Source organism: Ammospiza nelsoni, chromosome 5 (genome assembly GCF_027579445.1).
Source record: "Ammospiza nelsoni isolate bAmmNel1 chromosome 5, bAmmNel1.pri, whole genome shotgun sequence".
NCBI lineage: Eukaryota > Metazoa > Chordata > Aves > Passeriformes > Passerellidae > Ammospiza > Ammospiza nelsoni.
This window is the reverse complement of record NC_080637.1, coordinates 29,980,724-29,999,938: the sequence shown is the minus strand read 5'-3', so window position 1 is coordinate 29,999,938 and position 19,215 is coordinate 29,980,724. Positions and strand designations below refer to the sequence as shown.

General features: G+C 38.9%; 1 protein-coding gene across 2 annotated transcripts in view; it reads left to right on the top strand.

Moving 5' to 3' along the window:
- NELL2 (neural EGFL like 2) overlaps nt 1–19,215 on the top strand; it is a 135,420-nt gene that overhangs the window by 11,134 nt on the left and 105,071 nt on the right. For both annotated transcript variants that reach the window (XM_059472921.1, XM_059472920.1), the window contains exon 3: nt 7,754–7,904. In XM_059472921.1, the coding sequence (XP_059328904.1) occupies nt 7,754–7,904 (151 nt within the window). The remainder of the gene's footprint in view (nt 1–7,753; nt 7,905–19,215) is intronic.

Sequence of the window (19,215 nt, the reverse complement as noted above, 5' to 3'; positions counted from 1 at the left end):
GTTGTGGTGGTCATCTACAAAATGATCTCATATTAATGCTTTCTTAAGCTGAACATTGTGTTATGTGAAAAGAAATCAGCACTTAAATTCTTAAAAGATAGATTTTTTGTTAGCTGAAGGCAGTTAACCCTAATGTGGGCAAAAACCAGTTATACTCTAGAAAGCCAGGGATGAAAGAAAATTAGGATGAGAGATCCAAATCACTGCCAAGAGGGAGAAACAGGTTCTTCATAAAGAAAAAAGGTAAACCTTCTAGGTCATCCACAAATGATTACCGTTGGGCTAGGTGATCTCAAGAATCCTTTCCAGCCTAAATGAATCTTTGAAACACTGGCGTGAGGAGTTAGGTCCTCAGGAACAGCATACTTGTCACCACAAAAGGAGGTTTTGAGAGAACATGACTGAGCAGAGAGCATGAGTAAGTCTTACTGACGCTTGCACACTGAGAAGCAAGTGAGGGGGAGACATGGTGTGTTGCTGAGAGGGGATTGGATTGCCTACACCAAGCATGATCCTAATTCAGAGGTGCTGTGGTGGGTGCTGATCTCACACAGTCTGCCATTGACACAATGTAGTTCACCACTGGAATGGGATATGTTTGAGAATTTGAGCTGCATCATAGCTTCAGAGAAAAGGGTAGGGCATGTGATGCAGCTTGATCTACAACTAGCATAATCTGCTTGCATGATTTATTATTGCCAATAAATTTGTACTTTATTGTTGTTAATTGATTGGGCTTTGTTTACCTTTGGTAGCCTGCCTTTCATTTGGAAAAGGCTGGCAACACTATCTCCTTCTCCTTCTCCTGTCCTCCCCTTTTGCTGTGAATTGAATAGCTGTTAAAATCCTGGCCATGCTATACAATGAAAATAAAATCAGTCTTTTAGCAGTTCTCATGTGTGTCATGCCCTTATTACAGTATTAGTAGTGCTGGAAGATGATGCATTGTTTTTCTTCTGCTCTTCAACGTCCCAGTGTTAACAGGATTTCTTGGTGTGATCCGTTTGTTTGTTGTTAGGTCACTTTGACACAAAGTGCTCATGTGACAGTATGCAACCAAGCATAAATAGGTGCATATGCCACAGATGGCAGCTGCAAGGAAAACAAGGCAGGCCTGATTTTCTCCACAGGTTTCAAGGTGTTCTCGAAGCAGCTTCTAGAAGGCTGTTTTGTGCCTAAAGGGAGTTCATGTTTATATACACATATATATTTATAAAGCTACAGTAGCTGTAACCTTTTAAATATAAGGTACATTTTATATATATATATAATGGAATCTCCATCAAAATGAAGAAACAAAAGAAATCCCACTCTGTGCTACATCGGTGTCCTTGTTCAAACATAGTAGATTTTATAGTGGTATTGGCTGTGCAAAACCTAAACAACATAATTCTAAGTAGCAGTATGTGATTCTACTTATGAGGGAGCACGCACAAAACATCTTCAAAACTTAAAAAGGGTTTAAGAATAGTGTTGAAGTATAAGCTAGGAAAAACTGGTAATCAAAAAAGCTATTGCAACTTAAAATTGATAACCTGTAACCTATAAATCACCAGAAAGCATTACAATGATAAATAGATGGTGCAGAGCATTTTGTGCAGCACACATTTTAATTTCCTAGGAGTGGAATTTCTGTAACAAGAACAGAAGTCTTTTATCTTCATTATTTTGCTGACTTGTCAAAGGTCCCCATTGAGTAGCACCTTCTCTCCTGGTGATAGTATTTTGCCTGATGACAGTTGCTGGGAAAGAGATAGTATTTCTGGTGTACGAGGAACAGAAGTTATCTGTATCATGTATGCTTTTAAAAATTCCTGATAGTACTTTTGTATGTGTGCTCCTTCCCTGTGTGTTGATCTATGCATTTCTAAAATTCCTTTCAGAAGTGTTCAGGAGAGCATATTCTCATTCTCTGTGGCAATTTGATAGGAGTCGTTTATTAACAATCCAGTGTGGCAGGATCTGTATTGCTTGTTAGCAAATCAGCTGTTTCAGCCTCCTGTGCTGAGAATACAGACTTCTAATCTGGAGTCCTGTTTGTTCAAAGTTCTGGTTTGCCTGCAATTAGATTTTTTATCCTGTCATTTGCAAAAGGTTTGAAAAACTGGCAGAAATATGCTATTGCAGATACAGTCACTAGAACCTGTTCTATAACTATTTATCCTTTATTTACTTTTTGCCTGCTGAGTCCAAAAGTCATGAAATCCTTGTTCATGGACGTGACATTTTTGGAAGAGCATGCCTGACTTTTTGTGGTGCAGCTGGGCTGTTTTACATTACAGGAAATTATTCCCATTTGTAATCCTGGTGCAGATTCCCTCTTTGCTGAAGGGACAACAGCCCAAGGAAAGATGTCTAAGTGTCTTAGCATGTGCAGGTAGAGACTAAGATGGAGAGCCATGGTACTGAATCCATCGCCGAACGATTCGGTCCCATCTGACTTGCCTTGCTTTCTAGAAGCAGCTGGTTGGTATAAGCTCAGAGGCTTAACCCAGCCACTAGTATAATCACCCCCAAACTTGTTTTGTATCATCTCTTGCTTCTAGGATGCTTCTAGGCAGATTTCAGTGGTAATATTGTCAGTTCACAGGGAATATATATTATATTATGGCTGTTGCTTTCCACAGGCAGTCATGGATTTGCAAAGTCTATCCTAGTTGTCCTGATTCAACCCCAGTTGTCCAGGCTCTCAGTACCTTTCCCTCCTCTTGTCCCACAGTGGATTTGTTCTCAGCTGTGCCAAAATGACTTTAAACATCAAAGTATGTAGCATATAGGTGAGCCAGAGTTTTGTCCAGGTGTGATGTGATATGATTACTGTTTTTGAAGGACATAAGTATGAACAGCCAATGTAATTGGGGTAAAAATGTGTTCAGAAACAGGTCTTGTGGTTTTCAGTGTCATGCCATTGTGGCTTGTGGGACTTTGCATATGGTTTGAGCTGGAGGAAAGCTCTTGCTGGATGACACACCAAAGCTGTAGCTGACATTCAGAACAGAGGAAGCTACAAAGCAAAGGCATTTGGAACCTCCCCAAAAGCTGCAAGAACAAACTGTGACATTTTCCCCCTTGTTTTTATTTGATTTAATGATTTGGCTTCAAGTCAGTTTTTGTTTTGATTGTTTCGTTTCAGCTGAAGAGCATTTTGCCCTCTTCCTTTTCTCCTTCTCACCTACTGCATTTCTATCTGCATGCATCCTTGCTGAAGCATTTCTTTAGTGGAAATAAGAAGCCAGAAATGCCACACCATGGGAGTGTCAAAACTACAAGGGCAGTTTGTGGGCTATGTCCCTAAACAGTCTGTGGGGTATCCCAAGGTCCTGATCATGCCACTTGGGAAAGTAATTACTAGAGTCCTTGTTCCTGGCATTTGTGAGTGTTTGTTCTGGGGAGACCAGGTTGGATTGAGTTTATGGGGGGCACTTGGGTGCACAGAGGTCTGGATGTACCTGGCTGTATCCTGACGTACGTTTTGATTGTAGTCCTAAGAGTTCCCCCAGGTTTGGGAGCTGGGCAGTGCTCCTGGCCCTGCAGTGTAGGCACACCCTTTGGGAATGGCCCCAGTGGGAGTCTTACAGGGTTGGTGTTTACCCTGTACCTTGTAGTCTTTTAAACTTAGCTGAAACTGCAACACCTTCCCCCAGACTCTTGCAGGGCTCCTTGCTGCAGCCTTGGAGAATCCGACTCAGATTCATGTAGGTTTGGAAAACTACAGCTGCTTTTTTTGCTGTTCTCTCTAAAACAACTGGGAATCTTTGAGAAGGGAATAGAAAAATTTATAGCTAAAGTAGTTCAAAATGTTTTATGAGCTGATCTTATATATCAGTTTAAATAGCAAAACAACCAGCCTTTCTACTGAAGAATTTAATGCATATCACATCTAGCAAGGCTTTAGTCTAATAAAGGTTGTTTTACTTCTTTGTATCTTCATTTTTCATTAGAGGAATGCAACTCCTGAATTTGAATGCACTGTGTTCCCCTTAAAATCCTGCTGTTCTGTCAGCCTTGTGAAGATTTTGCTATTGGATTGGCTTTGAATGCTGCCCGGTTGGCTGGATGCAGCCTAGTTTATATTTGTTATCTAAATAAAATAACCATATAAAGTAAACAGTTGCCCTTTGAAGGCTGTGTGAAATCCCTAGTTACAAAAATATTAACCAAAAATTTGAATATGGGAACGTGACAGGATGGGAGTATATGCTTGTGACACTCATCCCTCCTAGTGTAGGAAATTCAAACAAAATTGAGCCAATTATATTTTTCAGACACATTTTAGCCTTCAGCCCTCCTTCTCATAAGCCACTAGAATGTAATTTGGATAATTCAGCAGAGCTACAGTCAGATGCAGAATTGATTTATAGATGCTGCTATTAGAAGATGATTATGTGCACATAAAGCAAACTGTGGAGCTCAATTAGTTAGAATGCCTCCTTCAAAGACTATTCTGCAGGAATTTGTTTTATAATTCAGTTCATACCGTATGTGTACTTTTTAGATGCTCTTCAAAAATTTGAGAGCACTCCCTTTACTAGGAAAAGGTACTTATTCCATTTAATAACTGTTTTCTTTTATTGTGGTCTGGAAATGAATGGTAGTCAATGGCTTGTGGTTTAGTATGATTTAGTATTTTCTTGCTTACTGCCCATAACTTGTTGGTGGTGACTTCCAGCACCTTTTTTTTTGTTTTGTTTTGGTTTGGGTTTTTTTGTGCTGTGGATTTTTTTTTAATTTTTTTTTTTTTTTTTTTTTTTTTTTGTGAGGAGACATGGCTGGATCAGTTAAGACTGGATCAGTTGCCTGTAATAGTTCCTCATAAGTTTTTATGAATGCAGTTGTCACCACAGGGAAGATGAGAGCATGGCTGCAGTGGGTAAAACTGCTTCTTTCTCCACTACCTGTTTGAACTGGTGGAAGTCCTTTGGACTTGTGGAGCAAGTCCTGGTGAAAGTTACTTGCTGTCTTTGGTAAAGTGCAGTGATTATTATCTCATGACCATGACTGAAATGACACTGTCTGCTCTTGACACCTCCAGGAGATGCTGGTGTGATGTTGGTGTTTGCTGCAGAGCTCTGATTGCAGATTGCCTCTGAGGGGGGAAATGCATCCTAAAAGTGGGGGCTTCAGGGAGCACAGGCAGCTGCTGAGCTTGTCTTCTGAAGGGCTGAGTTCCTGCAGGTCTTGTGGTCAGTGGTTCTCCTCACTGGGCTTTCAGGCTGCTTTGAAATGTTGACTCTTAAAGGATCTAGCCTGAACAAGGAATGAGACATGCTTTGAGTTTGGATTTTTTGTTTCTTTAATTGTCACTTTCATGTTTCTGTAAGTTAAAGATGGAGTGATGACACTAGTGATTTGTGAATTGTGGTCAAACCAAACACACACAATATTCTAGGAAAATAAACCCAAAATATACATGTTGTGGTTAGTGACAAATTTCTCATTCAAACTAATAATTCTCTCCTTATTTTTGCACTCTTAAGTTGAAAAAAAATATGCCTCTGGTTTTGTGTACTAGAAATGTTTGCAGTATGAGGTTTTTAGGTAACTATTGAAAAACTGGAAATTATTGACTAAGATATACCAGTTTGATTTTTCCAAGCTATTATGGAAGAAGCCCCGTTCCAGTGAAGTATTTTTGTTGGGTCTTATACTGATTACTAGGAGACAGATATCAAGAAGAAGCCTGAAGCAATATTTATTGAGCACAGCTGGTGATCTATCAAGCGCCTACTGCTAGTGTTCAAAGGCAATTGGAAGGAGGGATTTGCACTCTTGTGTTAGTGTGAAAAGAATGGATCTGACAGATCAAGGACCTTTCAGTCATCTTGCTTTTAAGAAATCCACCTGGTGCCTGCCCTGAGCAAAGAATGTTGTGCTTCATAAGAGTAGTAATAATTCAAAAGGCTGTGTAGCTTTTTTGAGCAGCAAGTATAATCTGACCTATTTGCAATACCAAAGCTGAATGGCCATGTGTTTTGGCAGTGTAACATAACACTCCAGCAGTTAGTGTGATGGTAACCTTAGTGTTTAGGCAGCCAGCATGATGCAATGAGGTCTTGCTACTGTTGTCTGTATGCAAGAAGGTTATCTGAGGTCACAATGGACGATTATAGGGTACCCAGATAAGGTTTTATACAATAAAGGATGGAAAATTCTCATCCACTGTAGTGATCAGGTAATGATTCAGGGTGACATGAAGATACCTCATAAATTATTCCTGCCTTGTAGGTGTTGTGGCAGCTTGGTTTCCCCTGCCTCTCACACAGCAATGAGGACTGGGGTGGTTCTGGAGAGATCCATGTGATGGTGAAGGTTTGTTTCCTTGCTAGAACACAGGCCAGCTGTAGTGCCGTGTTTGCATCCCAATAGCTCCAGTTAGAATAAAAGGGCCTGAGGGAGGGGCAATAGTTATAAATCTATGGACTGGCCTTCTTTAAGGGTAGGGGTGTTAAGCATATACTTTTTCGTCAGTTGCTTATGAGAATATCATAGGAATTTGGTAGAAATTAACTTCTTCCCTTTTTTTTCTTTCTTTTGGGTTCCCCTTTGTGTAAAACAAATGAAATTCAGCTGGGTGTGACACTGTTCAGGAGCTTGGTTAGGACTTCACAGTTGCACAGGTTGTTGCATTTCCTGAACAGATATTTAAATATTCCTGATCCATAAGCCACAATGAACTGTTTCTGTTAATGGAGACCAGCATCTTCATGGGTCCAGCTTAAAGAGTAAAACTGTTTTTAGAATAGTGTAAGCTGAAAGTGGTGTACTTGAGAGCTCAGCTCCAGTGCTGCCGAAGAAAATCACCAGTTCTGTTGCTGTCCACTCTTGACAGCTATTCCTGAGTTAGTGTCCCAAGTAGACCAGAATGGTCAAATTGCTGTGACAAGAAGCTTGTGGACTGATTTAGTTCTTACACAGTTGATTACACATGCTAATGAATTGATTTTGTGCATTAAAAATGTATATTTTTTTTTCTGGTATAATGTATTCTGGAGATTGGGAATTATTTTTCTAGCATTTGACATCTTATTTGTAAATTATCTCTTTAGAGGTTTTAAGCTTGGACCTTTTTTATTTTCTATGCATGTTATGTGCAAATTCAGCAGAAATATTGCATCTGTCTAGGCTTTGTGTGGGTTTTTAAAAGTCTTTGTTAGAGTAGTGGCACATGTATACAATAAATGTTCATTACATCTTGTGCAAGAAGCAGCAGGAAAATGCCACCCAAATGGAGCAAATAATTAGTGATAAAATATTTTATAATTTGGTGAATTTTTAAACTATTACTTAAAGCTGAGTAAATTTTGTTGTTTTTTTAAATTATTTATTTATATATTTATGCTATTAGGCATAATATCTTTTAGAAGTCATTAAAAAGTTGCTCAGGTCACATGTCAGGGTTTAGGCTCATGTCTGGTGTTGTCACTGTGCTTCACTGCTAGTAAGCTCAAACTTTGGATGGGATATTAAAGGTACCATCTGCCACCCCTGGAGAAAGTAAGGGTTATGACCCTGGATCAGAACAAAACACCACCCCTCCCTAGAACAGAACAGGTGTCCTAGAAAATGTGTTCTCTTTCATTTAAATGGCTTCCACTGTATGCAAAACTAATGTTTTAAGTACTTTGATCCCTGCTTTTGCCTGTTCAATTTTGCTTCTCAGAAATAGCCTGTTATTTTGTAAGCTATTTGAATGAGAATGTAAAGTCAAGTAAGATTTTATACTGAGTGTTTTTTCCTCTCATGTTTATTTTAGATACTTCAAGAAATGTGAAGGCATCTCCAGAAACAGCTGAAATCTTTTTTCAGAAGTTAAGAAATAAATGTGAATTCACAATTTTGGTGACCTTAAAACAAGCCCATTTGAATTCAGGGGTTATTCTCTCTATTCACCATTTAGATCACAGGTAAGTACTGATACCTGTCTGCTGGCTAATGCAAGTGTATTAATTCATGCATAAAAAATTTACCATAAATCAGAACAAGATTTTTGTGTAGCAGATAACTTGTAACTATTTATAGTGCTTGGATAGGTACATTGTGGAGATTTGTCAAAAGTCACAGGGGAAGGTCAAGAGGGGTTTTTCTTTACATGTCTTTTACCACCAAGGGCATGGAAAGCTAGTTCTGCATTGTTGTTTGTAACCACAAAGAGCAGATTCTCAGCTGGTGTAAAACTGTCCCTGTGTATGTCACTATACCTATGCTGACTGACAAAGCCTCGCCCTGTAAGTCCCCCTCTTCATTGTTTTTGACAATGCAAGCAGTCTTAAAAAAGAAAAAAATATCCTCCAGTTATGGGTTTACATCTTCCCGTGAATGGCAAAGCACTTTACTCAAAATGTTGTCAACCTTAAAAAACTAAAATGAATGACACATAGGATTTAAGGATTATCCTTTCAATAGAATCAAGACTGCTAGAGAAATAAGATACTTTTTATATATATACTTGAGTAATAGCTATTAAAGATAACTGCCCTATCATTCTCTGACAGAATAAAAAGGAGTTTTCAAATGTGCACTTTCTAAACAGTCATTAGCGCAAGAAACAGGTGAGCTCTGCTTTAGGTTCCTAGTTATTTTTATTTTCTTGTGTACCATCCCATAATTCTTTCTTGACAGTGTCACTACAAAATAACAACAACAACAAAAAAGACATGTTCAAGCACAGCAAAACGTCTGTTTCTTTTACATAAGTGTACAAGTTTTCATTAGGAAGCATGGTGACAATTATTTTGTGCTGGAAGATGCTCCAGTCAATTCCTGCAGAAGAGGCCTCATCTTCTGCAATTTGGCTGTTTGTAAAAAAACAAACAAAAAGACCAACCAAAACACAAACCACAAAACAAACAAGAAGAAGGACGACACTCCCAAGGATCATTATGCCAAGTTTATAAAAGGATTTTCATGCTTGTAAAGAAGTAGTTAAATGTCTCATGGATGGCATTAGATGTGCCCTTTGGCTTTTAATAAACACATTCAGGTCTCTTCTGTGCTAGGATTGTATGGAGAGATGTCTGTGTGCCAGAGCAGTGTTTGTTCAGCTGAACTGTGCTGAAATGAGGGCTGACCTAGGTGTGGGTAATACTGCAACCAGACAAGCACCTTGTGTAGTTTATTTTATGGTTTTAATGTTCTTTTATGATGAATGACAATAAAGACAAGAGAAAGTAGATGTTAAAAGGAAGCATTTGGATGGCTTATATTCAATAGCTGCTTCTTCAGTGCTGGATCTCCACCTCTGACCTTGCCCACCTCTGACCAGGGACTTGGCTATAGCAGTTCTTTTAGTTGTTAACTTTCTGTGAAGTCTCTGTCGCAGCAGTCATTGTAGTTAGTGGGAAAAGTAGCAATGCCAGACCTGACTGGTTTGCACTAGCTTCAGCCTTTTATCACACTGGTGTCAAAAAAAGTTGCACTAGCATTGAGCTGCTGCCTTGCAGTTCAGTTTACAGAGGTCAGTACTAGCTCTGACATTTCTGCAGTGAGGAGCTGAATGAGGGTGAGGAAGGCTGAAGGTGGCAGTAACTGAATGATGTAATTAGTTATCACACAAGTGCCTTTTCATGTGCTTTATTTTACAGAACTTTCATGGCAACTATTGGTTCTAGGGTAAAACCATTTCTACGGTACAAGAAAATAAAAATGTTTAAGAAGTGGGAAAAGGTGCATTTATTAATACTTGGTGTTTTTGAAAATAAGTCAGAGTAAAACTCATCCTCTCTTTGCATGGATCTAGGGATGTTGGTGCAATTATGTGAATTTACATTAAGGGCATTTCCTAAATTGTAGGGGTTTTTTAAATTTATAATTTTGTCTATAAACTTAAAATCGTTTATGTGATTCAGAGTTGACTGATTCAGTCTGTGTTGTCTAGTTTTATGAAGTTGTTATTTTTGTCCCTTTTTGCTGGCTCCCTTTTGAGAATCATCAAAAATGAATACTTCCACTGAGACATGGTCATGCAGCTATTTAAGGCTTTGTGTCTTAAGAAGTTTACAGGGCTGGTCTCACAACGTTTCCCTTCTAATGTCATGTGTTGAATGCTGTTCTTGGGCTATCAGAGAGAATTAAGTCTCAGGCTTGGGCATTTGCTGAGGTTGGGCTGTTGCTGTCATCACAAAAAGATGCTCCTGAAATGGTCTACTGAAAATATAGTAATATTTTCATACTCACTTAAATGTTTTGTTCTTTTCCTAAATAAGTATCAAAGCTGACTTCCCCTCTTACAATGATAATGCATTTCTGTAGTATTTAATGTATTAAAATATTTAATACAATACATATTTAATTTTAGTTTTAAAGTGAAAGAATCTGAAACAATACCTGTAACTGTCCTTTCCTAACTTGCCCATACATTTCCACAGACATTGCTTTTCCCCCACTGATTAGAGCAGCCAAGGAGTTCAGGCAGTGGTAGCTTTGGGCACAGTATGGAGGTGATAATTTCAGACGAAATTCTTGTGGTGTCAGAGAATTCAAATTACACATCAGTAATTGTTTGGATGAATTTCAAGCAGCTGAACGCATCTTTTATATATGGCAGATTTATATGGCATATGCCTGAAAGATAGAAGTTATAAATGTCTTCTTGGCTTCAGGGCTTTACCTTGACCAGAGACAGTGCCCTACATAAAATGTGTTGTACTTCATGGTAGCAAGGTAAATATTTTTAATTGTGTTAATGAAGGGATAGCTAAAATTGAGTAGAATCACTGTTAAACACTGATTGCTCTGTGTTTCATCTTTCAGTTTAATCTGTATTATCCTCTACACTTCTGAATTCGTCTCACCACCTTCTTGATGGAAGAGTCAGCAGAGAGCTGATTTTGCTCTGTAATGGGGTTGTAATATATGTTTAGTCTTGCTGTTCCATCATATATTTTCATTTAATCATCAACAGTGGAGCTGATGATAGTAAAGCTTTTTCCTCCTTTTGTGGTTAGATGGCTTTATGTAACTAATCTTACATTCATATCTCTTGAGATACTGCATATTAAGCCCTTAAAGGATGGAGCTGCTGGATTGTAGTTTAATGATTCTTTCCTTTCGTTAGTGCTTTTTATATCCTGCAACAGAGAACTGAAATCAATAGTATGTTATGGACAGGCATTTCCTACACTTAATTTGTATCTCTACTAATTTATTAAATTTCTGCCTTCCTTAGCATTTGTTTTCACAGCAGTTGGTGTCTTGTGATTATCTGCTGTCAAATGGGCTGTACTGCACAACAGTTTCAAACATCTTTCAGTATGTAGGAGGAACTTATCTGTGACATTTCTCTCGTACTGATTTATTCTACAAGGAGATAAGTTGCCAGAGGTGAATTCCCGATGCATGAATTTTGTTCTCTCATTTGACCATTGTATTAAAATAGAGGTGGAACTGTACGTTCCCTGCTTTTGATGTATGAGTGGCAGTATTTCTGGACTGCAGTGTGAAGTGTCCTCTCTGACACCACAAAATCTGCTGCAAAACTCTTACACTGAGAAAACTTTCAGTATTTACCACTTAAGCCAATATTTACTACTTAAGCCAATAATTGCAGAGCAGATGTTAGGTAATATGGGATTAATTTTCAAACGTTTAAGCTGTATATGGCTGTTCCCTGTGCCAAAAGAGGCAGTAGCTTATTTCTGCTTTTTAGAAATAAGCTGGTCCACTTCTGCTCCATGGTGTTCTTTGTTGGAAGAGAGAAGGTAATGTTCTGTGTTTTGTTTTTTTGGTATTAAATCTTAGTTTTTATTTTTTACTGGTCTGATAGTAATTATGAACACACTGGAATTTATTTGTAACAGCTTTTGAATTCCTGTAGTGATTTTAAACTTCTCTGGTGTCAGTATTCTATTCTTTGGATGTAGTTTGCATGTTTCATCAAAGGTGTCAAAAAAAGGTATTTTCATTCATTCATTCATTCATTCATTCATTCATTCATTCATTCATTCATTCATTCACAGCTTTTCCAGTGCGTGAGAAGATTCTGTGGGACAAAGGATTCTCTCTGTAGACACTGACAGCTTGACCAGGCTCTTTGTCCCAAAAGAAAAAAGTTCCTTGCTTGTGTTGGTTTGGGAGATTTAACTTCTATCCCTGAGCATGGTGTTAGATGGAAATATTTGTAAAGCAGCTATTTTGTGTTACACTCTGTTTAATGCCTTCATGGAGTTAGGAATGACCTGTTTCTTTGAGTGTTGGCTACAAAGATTATCATAAAATTGATTGATGCCATGTCACTCTTGCTTGGATATGGGGTTTTTTGTTTCAGTTTAGTTTATACTCTGACCAAAGAAAAAGAATAATAATTGGCAATAGGATGTAAGTTTCTGTAGTTCATGCACCTAACTGTTCCATAACTTTTGTTAAATCAAGTGAGGCCAGCCTGTCCAGTGTAAATCATTGCAGTGCCAGCTAATCCAGGGTGAATAGTCTGAGAACATCTTACAGAATGCTTATATGCATGTGGAACCTATTGAATTGAGATTAGTGACAGGCCTTCTTGAATAAGAGACAGAAGATTTGTTTCTTCCTGTGATGTTGAAAATTGGCACTGAAATAGCTGAAATGCGAGTTTTGACAGATTTTGTTTTTCTTCCTATGTTGTGTATAAGGCTTTCTATGAGCAAACAAATAACGGAGAAATCTGTATTCTTTTGGGGTAAGAAATGGAAACAGTTATGTTGAAACTGCCTTTTTCTTTTACTAATACATCTACTAGAAAGTTCTTTATTGTATTTACAGTCCTCTTTCTCTCCTTGGAGAAAATTTGTCAAGAAAAGGGAATGAGAGGCATGGTTTATGCTGTTTGTTTTTACAGTGATTGAGTTGAGAAAGTTCTTCCCTTGTTGATTTTTAGTAGAAGAGGAAGCTTCAGGCAGGCAAGATTCATATTCCTGGCAATGTGAATATATATTAGTGAGAACAAAATGGAATATATATTATATATTGATAAATGAAGCTAGTGGGAGAGATGAGAGGAATGAGAGCAATTGCTCAAAGACATGAATTAGTGTTTCAGAATTATTTCTTAAATTTGGAAATTTGATTTCATATCCATGGCCCAAATAGGAACAGCATGGGCAATGTGCTGTAATATTGGGGTTGGATTTTTCCAAGACCAAGCCAACACCTTTTGCAAGAACAGCTTTCCTTGGAGTGCTTTGAAGAGCTTGGTGAGACCTCAGTTCCTGCTTCTGGCTCCTTCTAAGCTCCCATAAGGGTTGTGGAAAGGCCAGCTGGGAGCCTTGCCTTGTCATCAGCAGTAGCATTGGATGGGCTGGAGGATCTTGCTCTTGTGATGGCCATGGGCTCTTGGATCATAGCACTAAACCCAGCAGAAGCTATGAACACTGTTGTGGGGGTAAGGCAAGATTTTGCCTCCCTGATTTGGTTGACCTCAGAATTTGGGAGGTAAGCAAAGAGGTCTCTGAGGTGAGAGGCAGGGTCTTGACTTCAAAGGCTTCCAGACCACAGCAGTCCTACTGAAATCAGATGAGGGGCTGCAAGGAGTTGATAAGAGCAATATCTTACTGACACACATTTTTTTTCCTGCCTGCTTTATTAGTTTGAATCAGGCACAGACACTGAGTGGCACAGTGTTGGAAAGAATTTGAACAGCCTCACATGTTTGTTTCATAACTTCCAAATCCACATCAGGGTACTGAATCTCACTTTCCTAGCTGCTGCCTTGTGCTTCTTTCTGTGTGGAGAGAAGCTGTGCAGCAGTAACTTGTGCAGGTGCATGTGTGTGGATGGTGCCTCTCTGCCCTGCTGTTATCTCTTGCCTGGATGCTCTCTCCCATGAACATCCCAACAAGGAGGGTGTTCCTCCGTGCATGTCCCAGTGCTGGCTCCATCACCTGAGCACATCATGAATGCACCTTTCTCCTCCACAGCTGTTCTCCGGATCTGTCCAGTGCAGGGAGCAGTGCTGTGCTGAAACAAAGCTGAAGTGCATGACTGTTTTTGTGGTGGAAGAAAATAAACAAGAGAGATGTAAATGCCAGAATGATCAGTTGGTGTCTGACTGGGGTGCTTCAAAGGCATTTTCCTCACAAGGTTAATTTCTGCTCTGCCTGATTTGGAGCAGGAACTTGAACTTTTTTTTTCCACCTTAGACAAGTGCCCTGAGAAATGCCATTCTCCTTTTTTTTCTCCCCACTTGATGCAGTGCTGATGCAGATTTGTTGGCAGTGTCAAGGGCTTGCTAGTAAACCAAACAGTGTCCAGGCTGGAGCGCTGGCTTGCTGCTGTCCATTTTGCATAATTGTTAGCATCTTCCTTGGCATGCTTCTGTCTCCTGCAGTTAGTACCCTTGCAGATGATGTCAGGGCAGTCTGTGAAGCAGCACTGGCCCAGGCCTGTTCCCACCAGTCAGTGTGGAAAAGTGCACCAGTTTCAGGGAAAAAGTGTGAGAGATCATCAAGATGGATATGAGTTGAAGTGGAGCACCAGTTTTATAATAGAAATTTGAGAGAATGGTTTTGCTGTCCTGCTGTTTATATGATCTGTGTTGATATGCATCTTCTCTTTTTTGAGCTCTCTTCACTTGGGGTTTCTGCTTTCATATACGTAATAATCATGGCATTAAAGATATTTGAGAAAGTTTTCCAGAGAATCTTATATTTGTGCTCTCTCTCTCTCTCTCATTTTCCCACTTTAGCAAGGATGTCATCCTAGACCCCACAAGCTTTGCTGTGAGAATGTTTGTGTCTGTCAAAAGATTTGGTTTTAATGAATGGATCAATGTTATTGTACAAAAATGCCCTAAATCAGAAAATGACAGTCTGGCTTTAAAACTACATTCAGCAAAAGGATGGGTCAGAAATGGAATTGGTGGCATTCCTGCCCATTGTGCACTTGCACTAAGGGCTACAACTTTTCCAGAAAAGCAAAGGAAATTTTTTAGCTAATAATTCCCTGATAAAAATGCCAGTCTTCTCTTGTCTAGGTAGAGCTCTAGATGGAAAAGGATAAAAACAGTAAGATCAAGCAGTAGTATGAGTTAGAGATGGGAACTAGATTCTTATGGGTAAAATGAAGACACCATAGAATCATGTCGATTGAAAAAATTATAATCTGTCTGGGGATATTTTGGTGCCATGTTGTTCTAGGGGGATGCACTAAGCAATAAAAACTTATAGTTAGTGTTTCATAACACTTAGTGTTACTTCCAGATTAAGTGTTCTGAAACATAGAAGAATAAAACTCACGCTCCTGACCACCCAGTCATGATACCACAGAAAACAGCAAATAATGCATTGCTGAATGTGGTAGTGGTGCTCCATGAGTTGTTTTTGTGTCTTCATAATCTACTCCTAGCAGAATTGCTTGCTGCTATTGTGCAATGAGGTCTACTTTGTAGGATCTCCTTTTTCTTTTTTAATGTTTTATGTTAATAAACTTAACAAAAAAGGCACAACTTTGATAGCAAAAATCTTCAGATAAAGATTTTTTTATAAGTAATGGAGATAAGGATTTAAAATTTTTTTCTTAAGTACATATTGCTGTTTAATTTTATTTATTTGCCTTTTTTTCAGTATAGACCAAAGAGCCACGAAGAAATATTTTAGCATTATACCTATAAATGTGAGTAGGAAAATTTAAAAAACCCCACCTCCCTGTTATAAATTCTTAAGCAGCAGACATGATATTTTGCCTTTAGCTTCTGAAGTACTTGTCTACATGGTGTAAATGCAAGTCGGAATTATTAGTTGTGTGGAATAAGTGTGTGCATTTGTTGTGTGAGAAAGGATGCCACATGAATAAGTGAGCCATCAAAGACCTGGCATTGCCAACACTGGAATGGCCATACCTCCCTCTTCTCAAAGACATCTACTGTGTGCACTGAGACCAGCTGGTGTTTCACCCCCTAAATCTCTAACTTTTTGCTGTACATCCTGACTTTTACTTCCAGAGTCTCCCTTGTGCTACTCTGTCACCTCCCAAAGAGCAGGTCGTGCCCAGGCTGGTGTGACCACATGCCCTGTGGATGGTCATAGAGCTCCACAGTGCACAGATCTGCTGAGTCCCAGCTCTTACCTAGAAGTTACAATAGATCAGTGCTGAGCAGCAGAGCAAACATCACTGTTTTCTGTCTCAGATTCCTCCAGGGCATTCAAAACAAATTTCTTCCTCTTACAAAGCCAGGCTCCTCCCTAGTCAGTACATTAGGGATCACTGGCTGGCTGGTTTCCAGGCAGAGCAGCTGATCTGATGCTGTGGCCTTGGCTGTTGCCTTTGCAGTGATTGTGCACACACAGAGTGATCTACACAGATGTAGCAACCTTTTCTTCCAGGTTGGCATTTTCTTCTCTGCATGTTGAACATAGCAAAACATAAGCACATATCATCTCCTTGTGAAGTTAAATCCAAGTTTACCCCAAGGTGGGTGTGGTTGTTTGGGGGGACTTAAAATCAGGTAGGCTGGTATTGATTAACAACCACAGAGATTACGGATTTTACAAAGAGAGGTGCAGGTTCTGCTGTTGTGTTGGGTTTCTCATTGTGGTTTACTTTTTACGCCAGTAGTCATTTGCCTTCTGCAGCATAGAAGACCTTGGGGCTGTTGGGAGAAGCATCAGTGATGTTTAAAATGGGATATCTTTGGCTGCTGCTCTCACTGCAATGACTGGGCTGGGCTAGGCTGATGTGGACAAGGAACTGGTGATTCAGCTGATGAGGTTCCCCTGAAGCTTTTCAGTAATAAGATTCTTGGCTAGGAGAAGACTGCAGTACAATGCAGTTAGTCTTTCTTTTGGGAGCAAGTCCTTCAGGAGTTGGCAGCACCCTCCTTTTTCTCTCAAATGATTAGTGATCTGGACTGTACCGAGAACTATAGAGTGGTTTTATCACCAGACATGAATTTCTAAGATCCAGGTCTGTTTGCTTAGTGTATTTTCTGAAAGATTCTTCCAAACCTTTGGAAACCATGCACCTGAGTGTTACAGCCTCGTGGATGGAACAAGAAGCCTCACTGTGGGCAGACTGCATTTTCACTCATATATGTTTGTCACTGCTGAGTCTTGTCCTATCTCCTGAAACTCATGAGGCTGAGACAGAGCTGTGTAAGTCCAGGCAGTTAAACAAATGTAGAAAAGGGGAATAGCAAGCACAGCATTTTGTAAAAGAATTGAGTAGAAATGATTCACTTTCATGTCTGTATTTCAGCATCATGGCATTTGTTCAAGCTGAAAGCAGTATTGCTTTGGCTGTCATTTCACTTGCTTTTCTAATTGTGTTTTGCTGCTGCCTCTACAGATTATTAATAAACCATTAAAGATTCTCCTAATAATTCTCCTAATGGCTGTTATTTTCTTTTTCATTTTGATGCATGTTTTCTCATTTCAAAGGTAGTTATATTTGTTAGTTTACCAAATGGAAGAATAAAAGATATTATCTGTGAATATCAAAACAGTGTGTTAATCATCATTAAAACAAAACCACAAGTGTCCACAGTTTCTGTGCAGTTTTGTGTAGGAAAATTTCCTTGCTTATTACAGCATCATCAATTGTCAGCATCCTCTCTCAGCAGTTCTTAATTCATGAAATTTATACAGCAATGTCTTCTTTTTATTGGAAAATCCATGGTTCACCTGCAGAGGTTTCATTATCTTACATGCATAAGGGCAACACAAGTGATTGTTTTCTACCTTCTCTGGTGATTTTATGTCTAGTAGTGTAGTTTCTTCCCTGCCGGCAACTTTGTGTGCTGCCATTGGTTCTGCTATTGACTTGGAATGAAGGAGAGCTCTTAGTTCTACCAGCAATTAATGCTTCAACATATCCATGCCTTTTGTTTTCCATTTATTTTTGGCAGCTGGGTGGAGACACTTAAAAGTTGCTGGAGGAGTCAAGTTCTGTAATGTTCTCCTCTCTTTCGGGTTGAGAGTAACCTTATTTTTATCCTTGAAGCTTGAGTTATGAAGGAGGTGATTAAGTTGACTGATGTCCTGCCACTGTTGTGCAATTTTTCCAGCCCGGCCTTCAATTAGTTTCCACTTCTTGCCAATGCAAAAATTATTTTTGGGCGATGAGGAGGTAATTTGATTATAAAATTTATATCTGACTCTAGTTAACTGCTTTCTTAATACTGGGGAGAAAGAAGAAATTGTCCTTTGCTGGTTTTGCAAAAAAACTAGTTGTTTTTGTGCTGTTGGTTGGTGTGTTCCACTGTGGAACAGCCTGAAGGAAGCAAGGATGTGCAGTAAGCCCAGCCTTCTCCTAGGGATGTTGATTGTACAGGATAGTTTTGAATTGGTTTCAGTTTTTAGTTTTGATTTGGTCTCATTTTTACTCTTCAAAACAACAATCATTGTCTTTTCTATTCCTTAATATCGGTAGTCTGTTAAAGTAAATGGCATCACCCATGATGTGCACTCAGCTTACAAGCCACTGCCATGTCTGACTGCACATGTAGCCACAAAAATAGACAAAAATGAATTGTCCATTCTCCCAGTTGTTGTGTATCTTACCCCATCCGTTATTCTCCTTGCTCTTCAAATTTAGGTTGCAAATGATTGTTAGAGAATCTCTATTTCTGTTTCTCTTTCCTGTGTAAAAATAATTTTCTTGGGGAATTTTAAAATGAGAAACTTAGTACTTTAAAAAGACAAACGGTTAGTCAGGCTTTATCCCAGAAGATGTCCGACATGTGAGACAGCCTGTCTAAGAACTGAGTTTGGTTGTGGAGTGCTTTTTGAATTGAACAGCTGGAATTTCACCATCAAAGCTTGTATTTGCAATCTGCCAGATGCACTTAGCACAGCTGCACTGTTGATTTTTTGCTAAACATATATCCATATTTACATATATATGTGTATACATATATAGATGTGTATATATGAATGTGTACACCCACCCTGCAAATACACATACTAATTTAACAAAGCAAATAAATACACATATATAAATTGTTCTGAGGAGTTAGCATTTCTTGATTTTATATATATTTGGAGAAATTTTATTACAGAAAATGAAAGAAGGTGTAACAGTTCATATAAAAGCCAACAAAGCAGTGTTCAGTCTCAGTCTTTACTTCCCTTGGTAATTACTAATGATGTGGCTACTGCAGAACTTGGAGTTGTCTTTTGTGCATTCAGATCTTCAGAGTATTGCTATTGTGCTTTCATTGTATAAGGCAATTATTTATAATAGTGTAATTCAGATCATGTTATGGAAAATTGTTTTGTTGGAGGAAAACATTTGGCTTGGAATCTTGTG